The 16,979-nt window shown below is 40.7% G+C and overlaps 1 protein-coding gene across 1 annotated transcript in view; it reads right to left on the bottom strand.

The window, feature by feature from the left end:
- The window catches only part of KIF16B (kinesin family member 16B), a 139,578-nt gene extending 123,683 nt beyond the window's left edge, over nt 1–15,895 (bottom strand). The window contains exons 1-2 of the mRNA XM_074150465.1: nt 15,772–15,895; nt 497–566 (exon numbers count right to left, since the gene is read on the bottom strand). Of these exons, the coding sequence (XP_074006566.1) occupies nt 497–566; nt 15,772–15,818 (117 nt within the window). The 5' untranslated portion in view covers nt 15,819–15,895. The remainder of the gene's footprint in view (nt 1–496; nt 567–15,771) is intronic.
- Between the last annotated feature and the right edge of the window lie 1,084 nt (nt 15,896–16,979).

Below are 16,979 nucleotides of genomic sequence, written 5' to 3' on the forward strand. Positions count from 1 at the left end.
CTAAACAAGCTACACACTGAAATTTCTTTTCGTACATTTGTCATTGGAAATTATCTTGCAAAAACCTATTTGCTGTGCATGATTTCTCTTGCTGAGAGAAACGTTAAAGTCTACCATCAAAATATTATAACAAGGGATGGGTACTTTGCGTTTGGTTCGTTTTCATGGGAATTCCAGAAAACTTCTTCTACAGATGAAGCAAAGGATTAATAGCTACCAGGTGTGTACCTCTCTTCTACTGTTGGCCTTCATCTTCCAGCCAAGTAGTGACTAAAGTGATTAAGCTCTGAAAAACCTATGAGATACAGTATATACAGTGGTCTTCAGAAAACCGTGGCAAGTTAAGTTTAACCTGTTTCCCCGAAGCATTACTTCAACACTGTATTTTAAAAACTAAGGGCTGTTCTCCACAGTGCAGTGAGCACCGCTGTTTTATCCAGTCATATTTTGGCAGCTATTCAATTAGGACTTCCTTTTTTAAATTGTGTTTACTCACCTTTAAGTTTGTGATTGTTGTTTTATTTTTTTCCATTGAAATAATAAACTTTGCATTTAGGTCTTTCTCCCTGGAAGAAAAACAAGATTTGAGTATGTTAAATAAAACATATCACAAAAATTCACAGTCATATAGTCCACTTGCTAAGTTGCTCGCCACAGTTAATTATCAAGTGAATTCATTTTATTTCATTTTTTAAATGTTGTGACCAAAGTTTATTTATTACTGTGGGATATATTTGAAGTACTTGGGCTTGCCTCCAAATCCCTTCATCTACTAACAGAGCAGCAGCTTGGGGAAACCTGCTTCAGAAGTTTGACTCTGCAAGTCAATTAACTGGTTTGTTCTTAATTTGAAGCACTCTGATCTAAAGCCCAGTGAAGTCAATTAGGTGGCTCTAAGGAACTGCGAAACAGAACATTACAAGATAAGCCCCAGCCTCTTAACACCATCCTAGTACCAGCAGTTCCCATTTACCCATATAGCCTAGGTAACAGGGACAAACTATGTAAACAACAAAACTCCAGTATTTTAAAAGTCTCTAAGAAATGAGGTATCCAACACATTTTTTGAGTTGTGTTGGATTCTGGCAGAGCAGGAGAGAGGCTCTGCTACCAAGGGGTTCCACGAAGAAAAAAAAATCCAGTTCTGCAGCAGTGTTTTCATGCACAAACATCTATTTCACATCAGTTGTTTCTGACTGTTTTCAAAACCATCATGAAAAAATTGTTAGCTTAGTGTCTAAAACCAGCATGTATCAACCTGCTTGCTAGAGATGTGATTTCATTATAGTTAGTCATAAGAATAATACAGGCTGCTCTTGAATGACAACCTTGAGCATAACATCTCCTGTGCTATTCATTAAAAACGTACAGGAAAAAAAGAGCCAGGAGAGGACGACTGCTATATACACCATAGAAAAACTCACTCCCCAAATGCTAACAGACACGCCTGTTCCAAAACCATCTGCTAAGTCACTGGATAAACTGGCATGCCTGACTGGTGCAAAGGAAAGCAGAGGGCTTTAAAGCAATGAAGTGCTGCTTTACCATATTGCACAGTATCTCAGTGATTACCGGATATCTGTTTGCACCAACCAAAAATGAAAAAGAGAAACTTCATCCTAGTAACAGGAGACCCAAGTTCAGGATTTTAGTGTGACATTTTCTTCCTCGTGGTGCATGGGATCACCCAACTCTACATTCCTCAGCTGACTGTGCAGCTACCCTCTATTCCCATTCAGTTTTCCAGCAGAAATTCTAAAGAAAAGCAAATCACATTTTAAAATCTACATTAATGAATAAAGATCAGGCAAATAAAAGTGCTTATTTAAATATCAACACATTAAGTTATTTTCTAGGCTAATAAAATATATAATTGTAATAATTACAGCATTAATTATACAACTGAATTTAGATCTACCATTGAAAAACATTAGAGGCATGCCTTAAGAGATGCCTCTTCGTCATTTCCATGACATCTTTAGTAGCCTTTACTAGGTCTTCAGTTAAGAGACTGTAATATTAAAATATAGCTATAGGTAATAAACACGGAAACGGAGCAGTTTCCAATTGTATTTTTAAGGAGGAAATAGATTTTGGCATCGCAGTAATACAGCCCTTGGATGGCTACCATTCATCCTGCTTCCTCAATTCTCTACCTGTCTGGTCTGTAACTATTTGCTCAGCAAAGGTGTAATAAGTAATGTGGCCCAATTAATGGTCTATCTTACTATGAAAATTTGTTTCAAATATAATTTGTAACCTGCTTTCTCTAGGAAGCATGGAAGGACTCTAGACGGGAAGCAGTTTGGGGCAGAATTATTGCTTTTTTTGTCTGGACTTCTTCGTGCTTGAGGTGTACGAGGGGAAATAATAAAATATGTAGGTGCTTGCTTTCCCAGACGTAGCCAGCTCTCCATATTACAAAACCTGAAGATACTCAATAATTGAAAACTGATACGAAATGTTTACAAAAAGTCTACATTCTGCTACAAAAGTCTAACACCCATGTACAAACTACACAAAATCCTGAGAAGGCAACAGTCATCACTTTTTGTGATAACACTGAGAATATGACTAAACATTACTAAAGAATGAAGATTTCAAAGTAAAAAAAAAAAAAAAAGCGCCTTGCAAAGCACTAGCCAATAAAAAAAAAAAACTCATAAATAGGATTTTGCATTTTTGTAAGGGAAGGGATAAGGAGAGGACAACCTGAAACAGGAATACTATGATCAGAATCAATAAGCCAACCTGAGACAAGTGAAAAGAATTAACAGAAATCAACTGCTCAAGTTTCATTTTGACATGAGACAGCCAAGTATAATTTATTGCACACATAAAGAGTTTGAGAGGATCCCATAAAAGAACAATTGCTTGCATGATGCCAGTTATTTCCAGGCACTCATTTAATGTAGTTCAGCAGGGGTTGAGTCCCTTTCAAAAAGTTTTGATTGCAAGTTCCACCTTCATTAAAGGTTCAGGCTGTAAAGAGCTGTACTGCGGTGTTGGGTACCCTTCTGAGAACCTTCAGGGCTAGGAGACCCCTACTGCAACCGGCTGCTTCTTCAGCATCCATAGGAACCACCAGCCCTATCTCAGCCCAGAGACAAGCCCCAGCCACTCACTAAAGGCTCTGTCCCCACACATTCCACCCTCCTCATCACACAGCAACATAAAGAGGCCGGCTGCCAAAACTACTTGACAATTAACACTTTGATGATTTAAGAAAGCTTGCTTCCCCCAAAGCCCAAACTGCTCACACAGCAGCATTTAGGGCCAGCTTCCAGGCTGCTCTCCCTGTTTCATACACCACGTGGAGCTCCAGCAATCACAAGGGAAGGAAACTTAGAGCCCATGATCCCGTGGCCCCTAATCAAGCAGGCAAGATTCTTGGCACAGCCACCACGAAACCCATCAGCCCAGTGCTATTATTAACCTTCTACTATTGCTACATTCAGCTAGTCATCTCGTGATTAACCACAAGGGGATAGTATACTCGTCTTGTAATGGGATAATTTGACAAATGGTTTACTTGGGCAAAGTTTTAATCATTTCTCTTCATCACAAGGTTGCACGTGGGTTATGAAGAACTGCCCCAAACTGAAGATGATTCCGCAACTGTATCAAATCATGGCAGCTTCACGGAAGAGATAGCTACACTGCAGCATCTATGTCAGGTTTCTTTCCTGACTTCCCTTATATTCCTTTCTTATTTTCAGAGCAAAGACCAGAGCAGTTTTGGGGCATTCAGTCAATACCATACTACAGGCAATCACACGTTAGCAGTATCTCCAGATTTCAAGGCAACTTTCGATGACCCTCGAACATTACGTCACTCACCCAGTCCTCCACAAGATTTTGTGAAGATCCTTCCATAGAGAGAAGGGAGAAGAGTGTGGAAAAACACCGTTACCTCAATTATAAAATCAACAAGGGAAGCTTTAGAAAAATCCCTATTTCAGACATGCAAAATGTGTTTGGTGTTTTTCCAAGTTCACCTAAGGCCCTTCAGTGGACAGTTAAGTTCTTTAAACAGTGGCTTTTTATTAATCTGTTTGGTACGGCATTATTCAGACACTGAGCATTTATTATAGCTTATCCCTTTAGAAAATCATCATATTGTTTTCCATTAAATTGGTATGATGGGAATCAGTTGTGATTACCATAACATGCGTCAGACATGTCTCTGAAAAGAGAACAGAAAGAACAAGATGTGTGTCATCTGGAGGGTAGGAGGGGAAAAGCAAAAAGGACAGGACGGGAAGTGCAATCGGTTTTCCCAAACAGTGCTTCAAAAGACCACTTCAGCAGGACAAGGACACAGGCACTGCCTCAACTGCCCGCGGAGCACCTCTGCGTCAAAATGGAGAGACGGTCTGTAAAATATACTCTTGGAAATCCACTTAACTGCAGATATCTAATGGAACATCTATTGGGAAGTGATTATACTGAAGAGCAGATGAGCGATTTTGTTTTTCAACTACTCAAAACCATAGTCTGAGCACCTGCAAAAGCAGTTCAACCATGCTCAATGGCTTTTCTTTTCAGCAAAGTGCCTGCGGCTTCTTATATTCACATTTTAGGCACAATGTTACAGATTTCCTATTTTATCTTGTTCACTACCCAGCTATTGCTGGGGTCGCAAAGTGAAAGCACGAGGGTTGCGTAATGACCAGAAGAATTCAAAGTAGATTTAACCGAAAAACAAGCACAAAGTGTGCCACGGAAAGAACTTGGCTTTTTCTTGTAGCTTGGTAACATACTAACTGTACATTTGCCCTGATGTCCCACTGAATTACACAGACCAAGAGTACTTCCCTTTGTTTGAGTAACTCTTAAAAGGCGAACATTCAACTCAACCACATGTTTTAAGAAGTCAAACAAAACTCCTACTACACAAGAAATTCTTTGTTACTTTCTGTAACTACAGGAAAAATAAAGTTGGAACAAGCTCAAATATCATACAATTTCTCTTTCCTATCCAGAAGTTTTTGTTTGGGTTTTTTTATGTTGTTGCTTTTGGGTTGGTTTTTTTTTTTTTTTAACTTCTTCAATGCTTATTGAATCATTTTGTAGAAAGTACATTTTTTTAAAAATGTGATTCCATATCTAGGTGCAGTTAAAAACATAAATCTGGTGGTCTGTATATAAAACGTCTTCATTACCCTTTGGGTTAAAGTAATTTTTTCCATAAACATCAATAACAAGGAGTTTCAATACAATACTGGCTGAGACCTAAAATCAGAACAAGTCAAGCAAATATCATTTAATCACAAGATGTGTGGAATCCACTGTGGCTTCAGTCACCAGTACTACACAATTACACTGTATAAAAATCACAGTTGTCTCGTAGCAGGGCAATAGCCCAGCATATCCCGAGCTCAAGATGACCCCATGCTGTTGACTGATAGAGCTACAAGTCCATCATTAAATGACTGAAGCCATATTTACACTAATACAGTCTAAAAGTGAACAACCCCACATTGTACATCAAGCAGTACAACTGCAACAGGATGTCCTTCGGACCCGGTTTGCGGGGAGGTTCCTCGGTGGATGCCCCGATGGCTGGTAAGGGCTGCAGCCCCCCCGCTTCAGGAGAGCTCGGCAGACTCTTTTACAGACTCCTGTTCTCTCCCAACAACACACCTTCATTACCTTCCAGACCTCTACCAAGCTGTCAAACCTGGCTGACATCAGCCAACGGACTCCAAAGCTGCCAGATGGGAGCAGACCAGCTGACAGACAGGCTGCGCGATCTCTCAAGTTTCACCTCAAGAAACTAGACAAAAAAACAGCAGAAAAAAATTCCTGGGGACTGAAGTTAAAAGAAACAGCTTTCCATGAATACGATTGTGATTGTGTCTCAGGAAGAAAAAGAAAGCATGCACATTCTTGGTACTTTAAAAGAGAGTTTTGTTGTAAAGCACATTATGTGTGGGCATAAGGTTTTCTGGGATTGATGCAATCTTAATAATTAGCTAATGCAGACTTATCATGATATCCACGTTCCTTTTTGTGATACCAGTTTCATAAGCAGCATTGGCAAACTTTGCAAAGAGTTACATGAGAGAGTTCTGCTACTCCCAGAACTTTCTTCACAGCGCAGCTGAAACCAGAATAATAAACTCAGAGAATGACAGAGAATGCAGAAACAGGGGAAATCTTGTACAACTCACAAAACAGAAATATTCCCTGAGTTTATATACTAGTACAGTTCTTGTACGAAGGACAACCTAGATTAAATGCCTTTAGCTGTAAGAATAAATTTTACCAACAATACTGAAAGGCAGTAGTTTAATCTACAGCAGTAAGGCTCTCCTGGAAAACGAGCGTACAGGTGTCCTTGTGCTGTCTTCTGTCAAATGATAGCTAGCTTTCGGGGGGAAACTATGCACGCTCATGGTAACACATACTGACTGGTCAGTACCTTAAATCAAGTACCTGACCTGCCTTTTAAATTTGTGTTTTTAATAGCATTATAGGCAGATTTCACCTCCCAAAACCTCAGATCACATCTAGTGGGAAGCCACATAAGCAAATTTTTAAATGGTCAGCAACAGCTAGCTTTAAACAAAAAGTTACTGTATCCATACATGCCATGGTCAATGATCACATAATCACCTGAAAAATATTTAAGCTTCAATTAGCAGATTACCTCAACAATGACTTTTCTGCTTTGCCTTCATAGACAGCATCAGACCAGGCTCCGCAATGGTCTTACCAGTAGGAACTAGTCCTGCATAGCTAGTTTTAATATATCCACGCACAAAATCCCTCTTACACATTTCTGATGTGAGTCTTTAAGAAAATGTAGCGAATGCCCATCTTTGGCAGAAGCAAAATAAAATATAACCTCAGGCTCAACCAAGTTGATTTAAATGACACCCCAGAATTTTGTTGTAACTATTATGACACTATGAAGTTTCTCTAGGACTCTTAGATTTTAGTCCCCATGATAGTTTGCTTTTAGTATCTTGTTTCTTCTGATTTGTTCTTTTTCCAAGTCATACAGTACTGACACAACCTCTTGTGCACAGCAAAATGTGATTCAAAGAAATCACATTGTTTCCCTGGAGCGCCCTTGTCTTTTGAGGCAGAAGGTCCTCAAATTAGAAATTCAGGGGAAAAAAAAATAATTGTGCCTGATCTCACAGATCTATTAGCCCTTCAAGTAATCCATGAGGCTGTTCTTCTGTCATTCTTTTCCTCAACTGACACACATCCAACCAATCTGGATTCAACAACAAATGACTTCAGTTATCTAAGTACAAATACCTTTTAAATGTGTAAGCATACAGAAAAAAGGTGGTTTTTACTCCAGGTTCTGTATCTCACTGCTGTTTTCAATTTACAACATAAACTCTTTGGTGAGGAGTCTTCATAAAGCCAATATTTGAAGTGCCTAAGTCTTCAACAATATGAACTTCAGCACATCAGCAATTAAGATGCCGAGTGCCATGTATACCCTTTCTGTTAGATAACTCTGAAAAACCCTCTCTCAATAAATAACAATGGCTTTGTGTTCATACTGCAAAACAGAGGACTTTGCTCTTCAATTCAGTCAGCTGTTCTTACCAACAATACCTGCCTTTCAGATACTCAGACTTCTAAGCGTCTTCGAGTCCAAGAGCTCAGTTGGGTTAAAAGAGCTGAGTGTTAATCCCACTTATTTCAAAACTGGTCTTAATTTCAAATAAACAAAGCCTCAGAAATTGACAGACTCCCCTTTCTCTCTCTTCCTTTCATCAGGAAAGCTACAATATAGAGAGACTTGATACCTTTTTCTCTGCTGGTCAGAGAGCTCTCAACAAAAAGCAGAGTTTGAAAGTATTTCACTGTTGATTATTTTAGTGATATAACATATATGGGTAACCTGGCAGTGTGTTTGGTAATACTGAAATAAACGAACTAGGAAACTCTATTCTAAAACTAGGTTTTTAAGTTCAAAATACTTAAGATCATAAAGTTTTGGAGATGATAAATCATAAATGAGTCCAGTTTAATACACTGCCCCACATGCGCCCACTCTGCCGCGGTGCTCCAGCCCTGCTGGCACTGGAAGGTCTTTGTTCTTCGGTGCTAGTGAGGGGGACAGAAGAAACAAGGTAGCAATTGTGGCAAATCCCACAGGCCTGAAAAACTTCTGAAGCATTTGCATTAAAGCACTAAAAAGGACAGAAAAATAAGCACATGTAAACAGAGGCTATATGTGGGCTTCCCAATCTCTGATGGTTTATGCAAGGCTCACTATCAGTCCCGGTCATTGACTCTTCAGTTAATGGGAACCCATTAAGAGAATAAAGAGAACTTTATTCTCTCTCCTGTGTAAAAAGCTGTGCAAACACCGCTGTGGAGGAGGTCGGAGGTAGATCGGCAAGCACAGGAGCTACTTAAGAGTCACCCAGGTCTAGTCTCACCTTCCCATTCAAGCAAGATGATTTCCTGCAATGAGTTTCTTCAAAGGAATTAGCTCTTCCCAACTGCCCGGGCTTTCTTTCTCCCGGGGAGACTCTTCCACAACCTGCACTATCTCATTAGCAGTAATTCCTTAGATACTGTTTAAGCTCATCCATTATTAGGTTCATTCCATTACTCCCAAGATATTATGAAGGAGCCGTAACTAAATATTTAAACTCCTCTTTTCAGCATTTAAACCCTGCAAATATTTCTAGATTTGCATCTCCTAATCTATTCCAGTAGTCATAACACAGAGTACACATTTAGCTTGGTATTTTTTGAATCGATGATTCCTGTCATTTTTGTTGATCCTTTCCAACATAATTCAGATAATAAGGTTCCAGAAACAGGACTTTCCGAGATATTGACCCAAGGGCTTGCTGGGGAAGCACCAACCACAGCTTCAGTGTTTGGCTCTGTAATATATTTGCAAACAAGAACGAACTGGACTGTGATAGTAGCACACTCCTAAATTCAAATTCATCACTTCTAAGTGGAAAAACTTCAAAGATTATCCACAGAGGAAAAGGGCATAGAAAGAAGAGGAAAACAAGCCACTGACGTTCAAAGATCGTGTACTTTATCATTAAGTGAGAAACTCCAGAGAACAAACCAGTGCCGGCATTCCCTATTGCTCGTACCCCTAAGTTTCAGCTTACTTCAGTGCTGCTGACAATTGCTATTGTGGAAAAACCTAAGGAGAGTCCAACAAGTTTTTCTAGAACATCCTGACCTGTGGCATCCAAATTCCCAGCAAACTACCGTCCTTGGTGTTGGTTTCTCTATTTGGCTTTAACTTCTCATTTTAGCAAAGGCCATGCTCTCATTAGACCCCGCTCCTTAACACAGCTGTCCAATACTGCATTTTACCACCCCTTAGGAAACACAGGACTAGACCATTTGCAACTCAAACTCTTCAGGAGAGCAACTGTTCTGCTTTAAATTTACAATGTTCTCCTTAAACTACTTAGTAAAATAACTTCGGCATTTTTACCCTCACCTCATGGCTGCTGCTTCTTCCACTCCTACATAACCAGGCCTGAGCTATTTCTCTACTACTTACTACATTATACCAAAAAACCTTAAAACTTAAAAGCCAACCATTTCCCATGCTACTATATTGATTATAAGATTTCTGTCACCTCTGACTTACTCTTGCCACTGACAACCAAGACTTTTCTGTAAGCCCACTAGGCTCTTCTCTATTTTTTTTTTCTTTTCTAGTCCTCACAAGTTTGAGTCAATGCTGTGCCATGAGCAAGCTGTTACTTCTACTTCATTTGCTTCAACAGCAAGTTCTCCAGCCTTTCCTCATTTTTTTTTTTTTTTACATCCCTTTCGCAAATATACGATCCACATAAATACCTTTTAGAGAAGCCTCAAAATACATAGCACCTACGTTTCCTAGCAGACAACGCTAGCTCAATTGCATCTTCATTCCAGAACTACAGACAGCAATAACAACAGCCATAAGTAACCATCACTGAGACTTTTATAATCTTTCAGGGTATTTTTACGTAATTACTAATGCTTATGTCACAATTTATTGTTGGTACCCACGCTCAAAGAACACACGTTCTCACCATGTTTAACAAGCAGAGGCTTCCCTACTGCTGGTCAGGTACCATCAAAACCAGGGACCAGCAGCCCTTTCAGAAGAGGCATTACCTATGTGCCCTACCCACCTCTCCTTTCCTCTCTCTCAAAATCCGACACATTAAACACATGGCCATACAACCGTCACTTCATTTCACCTATAGGGAAACATGGATCAGATTCTACATTTCTTTCTCTCAACTGAGCAGGTACCAGATTTCTGTGCTTTCTCATGTCTGGCAGCCTCACTGTGCTGAGCTGCCAAGGCCAAATGAATGAAGCAGCCCACTGCTCTTAATCCCACCCAAGAACCTGGCCATACCCACTGGGGATCGCCAAGCCACCGCCAGACATAACCTATCTGTTAAGCACATCTTCACTCAGGTCAGGTAAAAGGTAGTGATTATTAAGGAGAGATTACGTGTACATTGTCACGCTTGCTCCTCCGGTCCTCTCTGTACTAGAGGAGCTGTCCTGTTGAATTTAATTCTTCTACTGTTCACTCCTTTTGAAGACATGAGAGATAATAAATAGAAAATAAAACCATTTCTTAACGTACCTTACAAAAATTAAAAACACTTTTGATTTCAGACTTCCAAGTTCTCTTAGTATCAACTTTACATGATCCAAAACTTGGCTCTATCCCTTTATGCACTGGTCCAATGCAAACAATAGAAGTAGCACACTGATGAAGGTCCTTATATTTAAAATATATGCATATCTTACTTTCAGGGAGATAAGTGTATATACTCTGGATGCTTTTCCAAAGGGAAAAATCCGCTGGAGGTCATTAAATGGGTTCAAGGTTTTTGACACAAAGCATGGCAAGGTGAAAAAGCCGCATTCAAAAGAGTCAGTTTATCTTGCCAACTCAGCATCAAAGTAGATTTTTATTGGATTCAGACTCACCCACAAATAAAGGCAGAGGCAAGACAGAGGAACACTCACCCCAGGCGCACGCACAAAAGCCTCACCTATCCTTAAGATCTTTCAACTTCTTTTTTATAGTAGAGAAATGGTACATGATTATAAATCAAATCACATGCACCATTATTAAAACACAAGTTCAAAGAGTTAACATAAGAAATAGCAAACTCGACTTGCTGATAAATGGCTTATCCTCATCAGTACAGAAAGTGACAGTATTGCAACACTTGGCGATATTTAAACTCCGAGTTACATTTCCGCTATCAGTCTGGATGCCTCTTAAGAGCAACAACCAACACTCAGTGCTCAGAAACAGACACAGCAAAAATTTCACCATGCACTTCAGAGACAAATACGATATTTAACTATGGGTGTCCTTGCTTGTAATCACTCCATCTTCTCTCACTCTGCCTGTGTTACACTGATGTTATACACATTTTGTCAAAACACTCCATCTTTATAAATTCATGAAAATGAAAAATATACACAGTAACCTGTATTTTAGACACAGCAATTCATCATGAGACACCAATTCATTCTCCTTTTCCCTGCATTGGTAATTCTGTAATATATTCTTCAAGTATTTATTTCACTTCTCAATTCTAAAAAGCATGGATAGTTAATTATAACTTTCAGACTCCCAGTAAGCTCCTACCTAAATCACTTGTAAACATTCGGAATAGAAATTAAGATTTCAGCTGGCTCTTCACTGTTTACTTGTTTATCTCTTTTCACTGCTACAAAAACACTCCAGTCACATGTTCCTTGTAAAATGAAACATCTTATTTTATATGTCTGCCCTTTGCATTGCTATATTAATTTGAGCTGTTGAAAACTCTGCTACTGATACTAAAGCTTGGATTGTGCAACCAGCTATTTTTAAAGATAATATAATGTTGGTCCTAAATTTCCCAAGGTACTCTGACTCCAGCTCTGGACACAGAGGAGTTACTTAGTTCTACAAGCATAACTGAGAGGTGTAATAATGTAAAACCAAGAGGGCCAGCCTGGCATCTAATGAATAATTGTACAGAACGTATTTGTGGATTAGAGTATCGACATAAGCATGGCTTTTAATCCAAACAAATCCCACAGTCACACAAATGCTTTCTCTAAGCAATAAAACATATTTTCCTCTGTCTCCCCACTATCAAACATAAAAGCTGTTAATCTTCACGTAATGACTGTGCAACCATGTAAAGCACTACAGCCACTGACATGCATTTCTGCCACTCCTGTTTGGAGAGTAAATCTAAGGACTGTGCGAATGCAGGGTTAAAACTGACCATTTAAGAATTAAGTGAAATCAGAATTTCTGTTTTATTATATTGGAAATAAGAACAGAGCTGTGGGAAAGTCTACACAGCTCATTTAAATAAACATTTAAACACACTAAGGGCACTGGATAAGCACAGGGAAGAACTTACTGCAGTGCAAAGCCACATTGTGATGTCAGCTGCATCTTCTGCAGGTAAGGACAGCATATGACCCTCATTGAGTTTGTTCAACCAGTTAAATAATTAGTTTATGCAAATGCAAGAAACAGATGAAAAAGGTTAAAAATCAGAAAAAGCTTCCTTTCCTCTATTACTTCATGAATTAAAAGCCAAATAGAACAGAGCTATCAGGTGTAAGAAATTGAGGGGCATAACAATTGGATATAGTAGCTGAAAGAATCAAGTTGATACTTCCTTTATTAAATATCAAATAAATAATAAATAATAATAAATATCAAAACATTTTTCTTATTTAGCAGACTTTAGATGGTATTATTTACCTAACAAAAAAAAAAAAAAAAAGTGGTTTTCCTTCACGCTAATTGAGTTCTAGTTTTCATGCAGAGAAAACGTGACACAAAATGGACGTAGGAAAAGATTGTGATGACTAAACGCATTAACTTGCCAGAGCAAAATACATCAGCCACACAACCTCACCTCCCAGCAGATTTCTACTTGATGAAGAAAACCTAGTCTTCTGCCAGCTGGCAGGTTTTTAGCCCCTTTACAGAAGCATTAAAATATAAGAACAGACTGAAAGGCTGTCGTTACAATTTGGTACTGAATTAGGAAAACCAAAGGGATAAATGGAGACTCGCCAAGTAACTGATCTCTCTAAGATCATGCTCACAACTAGTTTCAAAGCAGCAACTATAAAGCCACTAGACATCATTTTATTACATTATCCAGAGATATAGTCAAAAACTTCCAGTGTAACCTCTGCATAACACAATTTGGGATGTTAACTACTTTAAGAAGAATGGTCAATGGCTTTAACAACAGCACTGAAATGAGCAAATTCCTTCCAAGCCAAGCCAGAGAATGAGACTGAAAATAAATCACAGCAGGAAAAAAAAAAAAAAGACTAACATTTGTGATCTAAGCAATAGAACAGCAAGTGATCCTTAAACAACAACCCCCTCCCTATCACATGATTCATTCCAAGATCCATGTTCTTACATGACTTACTACACAATTAGCAGTGCTATGACACCACACAGCGCAACTGCTCCATAATGCAGGAGTCTTACCAATAACCATTCATTAACTCTGTCTTCTCTAATTAAAAATGACTCATGAAATAAGCTGCATTATATGATTAAGCTTCGAACAAACCAAAGCAAATTTAGAGACACACATGAAATCAAATTTAACTCTATACAGTATCATGCTAAAGATTTTGAAAATAAGTGCTGCAGCACAAACATCCAATTGGGAAAGTTCCTTTGAACTGGCAGAAAGGTTCTTCTTCCATAAAGCACTGCATTGACCCATAAAGAAGAAGGGAGCACGTCTGAGAGAAGACATGTAGAAGGGAAACCAATATGAGCAAAATATGATTACTGTTCCTGGCTTAGGGTTCATCATACCTTCACTATTGCAATAGGAAAAGCTACTCGATCCTTTAAGGCTTAGGATCTCAGTTTTACAATACACAGCAGACGAGTCCAGCACTGACCGAAGCAGAAGAGCACCACCAACCTCAGTACTGCTCCCAGGCTGCAGTACTGGGTGCCATGGAGAATAGCAACTGTGCCTGTGAAAAATCAAGACTTAGAAGCAACAACCCATGACATTGAATCCAGCTTCCTCATAATACTTCATAAACATCAAGGACCATTCCATAAATAAAAAGGTTTTAACAACTTGAACTGGAAGGCTCTGCACAGTTTGCTTATTTCCACAGTCTGACACTTATTAGTTTTCAGAATAAGTTTATTCACAGCCTACTCATTGCCACTCAGTACATGGTGTCAAAGACCATGTTGATCACACCATGCCTCTGCTTGCCCTGCTCCTACTCTCTTTATTTTCCATCATATTACAATTTCCATCATTTTCTACGGTATGCTCTAATCTAGCCCCATCCAGGTTATCCTCCCATGTGCATTCTAGACACAAGGTCCAGAGTCACTGTCTGTAATATTCTTTCACCACTTGCAAATTTCTACTCATACTTTATCGGTTGTTGTTTCCACTGCCCATCACAGTTACCAGCCTTTTCCCCTTCTGCCATACCCTTTCCATTTCCTTTTCTTTCCTGTCTCTTAGCAGATCACAGTTCCAGTCCACAAACAAAACTTCTCTGTGCTACCAAAACACTACAAATAACAAGCCTTATTAATACTTTAAAGACCTATGCCACCTGTTGTCAGAGATTCTCAAAGGAAAAGCAAATATATAGAATAATTTTTAAAATTTCAAAGAACCATATGGTTAAACTTGGGGAGGGAGCAGGGGGAAGCAGGAGGGCGTGACAAGACTATTCACCAACCCTGACCTCTAACCACTCAGCTCCATCAAACTGCCTAAACTACTTTAAACTAACCTGCAATAATCTCCCCTTCCAACCTTCATCAACTTTATTTTCATCAGGTTTGTTTTTCCCCCGCTGAAAAGGACATGATATCAACAGACTTCCAGAACTTGGCGAATTATCTTTTTTTAAATACCTGAATCAGATCAAGCAAAAGAAAGGGTGGGAGCCTGATTGGCTGCCTGTGCTTTTAAAACACTTTTCCTTTTAACTGACTACATCACTCCAGAACAAGGGAAGACGTAAGAGCACCGCCAGTATAATCTGATCATTTTCTACATACGGTTCTTAAATTATATTATTAAAAATTAACTCCACTGTGCATATTAGGTATTTATTTCACCAAAGGAAAGTGTTTATTTCCTGGACACATCTCAGGAAGTGGGTGATAAACTCTTTGTCAATGTAGTAAACGGGGCATACTGCCTCTTTTATACTTCAGGCTTAAGCAGCCTACTAATAACCTTTACCATAATGGCTCCTCCACAAAAGCCGGCATTACAAATGAGCTAGACAACAATCTCCCTTTTTCCAGTAGGTAGGAACGGTTGCGGTTGCTGGATGAGACGAAGCAGCAGCTTTCTTTCGCATTTCAGAAGCCCGGTTGTACACCCTTGGCAGGCCCTCGCCTCTCAGTAGTTTCTTATCTTCAGCAGAGTAACCTTTTCGCCATTCTACAAGGATCAGACACACGGACTGAACTTTTCCCGGAAGGGCCCAGCACCTTCCAGCAAAAGGGAGAAGCTGCTCCCCAACCTGCCGGGAGGAGAAGCGCTCCCAGCAGCCGCTCAGCCCAGAGCCGAGAACCCCCTCCCGCCCCAGGCGGAGCTCCCCCTCAGCCTCCACGGCGGCAATGGCTGTCACCGCCTGCACTGCTGGGACGCAGAGTTTCGCGCTCCCCCCGCGAGCGGCGGCCCCGGGGCGGCGCGGACCCCACAAGAGCGGGGCGGGGGAAAGGCCGCTCGGGCCCGCACTCACCTGCGATTCATGGGCCGCACTCGCACGGCCACCTTCACCGAAGCCATGGCTCATCCCCGCCAGGCCGCTCGGGGCCGCACCTGCTCCAGCCGCCGGCCCGGCCCGGCCTCGCCCCGCCCGGCCTGGCCTGGCCCTCGCCGCCGACCCGCGCCCCGCCCGCCCGCCGGGGCCGAGCGCAGGCCACCCCCCGGCCTAGGCCATGGCGCTATGGCAACCCCGCAGCGGCCTCCCCCCCACTTCCCCGCGGCTATGGGGGCCGCGCAGGGACAAACAACGTCTCAAGGCGTTGCTCCGCCCGGCCGTGGGGGGACGGGGAGGAGGAGGAGGAGGAGGAGGAGGAGGAAGAGGAGGAAGCAGAAGCAGAAGGCGAAGGAGGAGGAGGCCGGGGAGGAGGGATGCAGTTACCGTGGGTGGGTGGATGGATGGATGGATGGATGGGGGCTTCTCCACAGGGCCGTCCGGTGAGGGGTAGATAGATACATGATAGATCTGTGTATATATATATTTAGGGAGGGGGGGGTATATGCATATACATACCTATGTATACACGTATATATACACACAGCCTATAAATATGTATCTCCCCATTATACATACCCCCATATATACTCCATATATATCTCTCCCTATATATATTTGGGGCGGTGGTGTATATGCATATATATGTATACACACACCCTATAATAAATATCTCCCAATTATATATAGGGAGATATATGTATAGGGTTGTAGGTAGGGGTGTCTATAGGTATACACACCTATATATATACACCCCTATATATATATACACACCCTTATATATATACCTATATATGGGTGGATAGATATGTCTATATAGATAGATATACATGCATATCCATATATATGTATCAACATATATATCCATATATATCCTTTTGTCCTTGGTTATATATAATACATACATACATGTTTAAGGGAAGGTGTTAACACAAAGCTGTGTGCGCAATCCCTGTCACACGCTGCCAGGCTGCTGCCGGCGAGATGCTGGTGAGATGCCACCATGGTGGTACCACGGGGGGGAAGTGGGGGGGGACAGGACCTGGACACGGCATCCCACCACCGCAGGGACGTGCTCGGCAGAGGATGGATGCGCTGCCTGAGCCACGGAAAGGAAACATTTCCAGGAGATGGAAATGATTAAGCAGTGGGCATCACAACGAAATAATAATATTTAATGGCTAGAGAGC

Source organism: Numenius arquata, chromosome 7, assembly GCF_964106895.1.
Source record: "Numenius arquata chromosome 7, bNumArq3.hap1.1, whole genome shotgun sequence".
Classification (NCBI taxonomy): Eukaryota; Metazoa; Chordata; class Aves; order Charadriiformes; family Scolopacidae; genus Numenius; species Numenius arquata.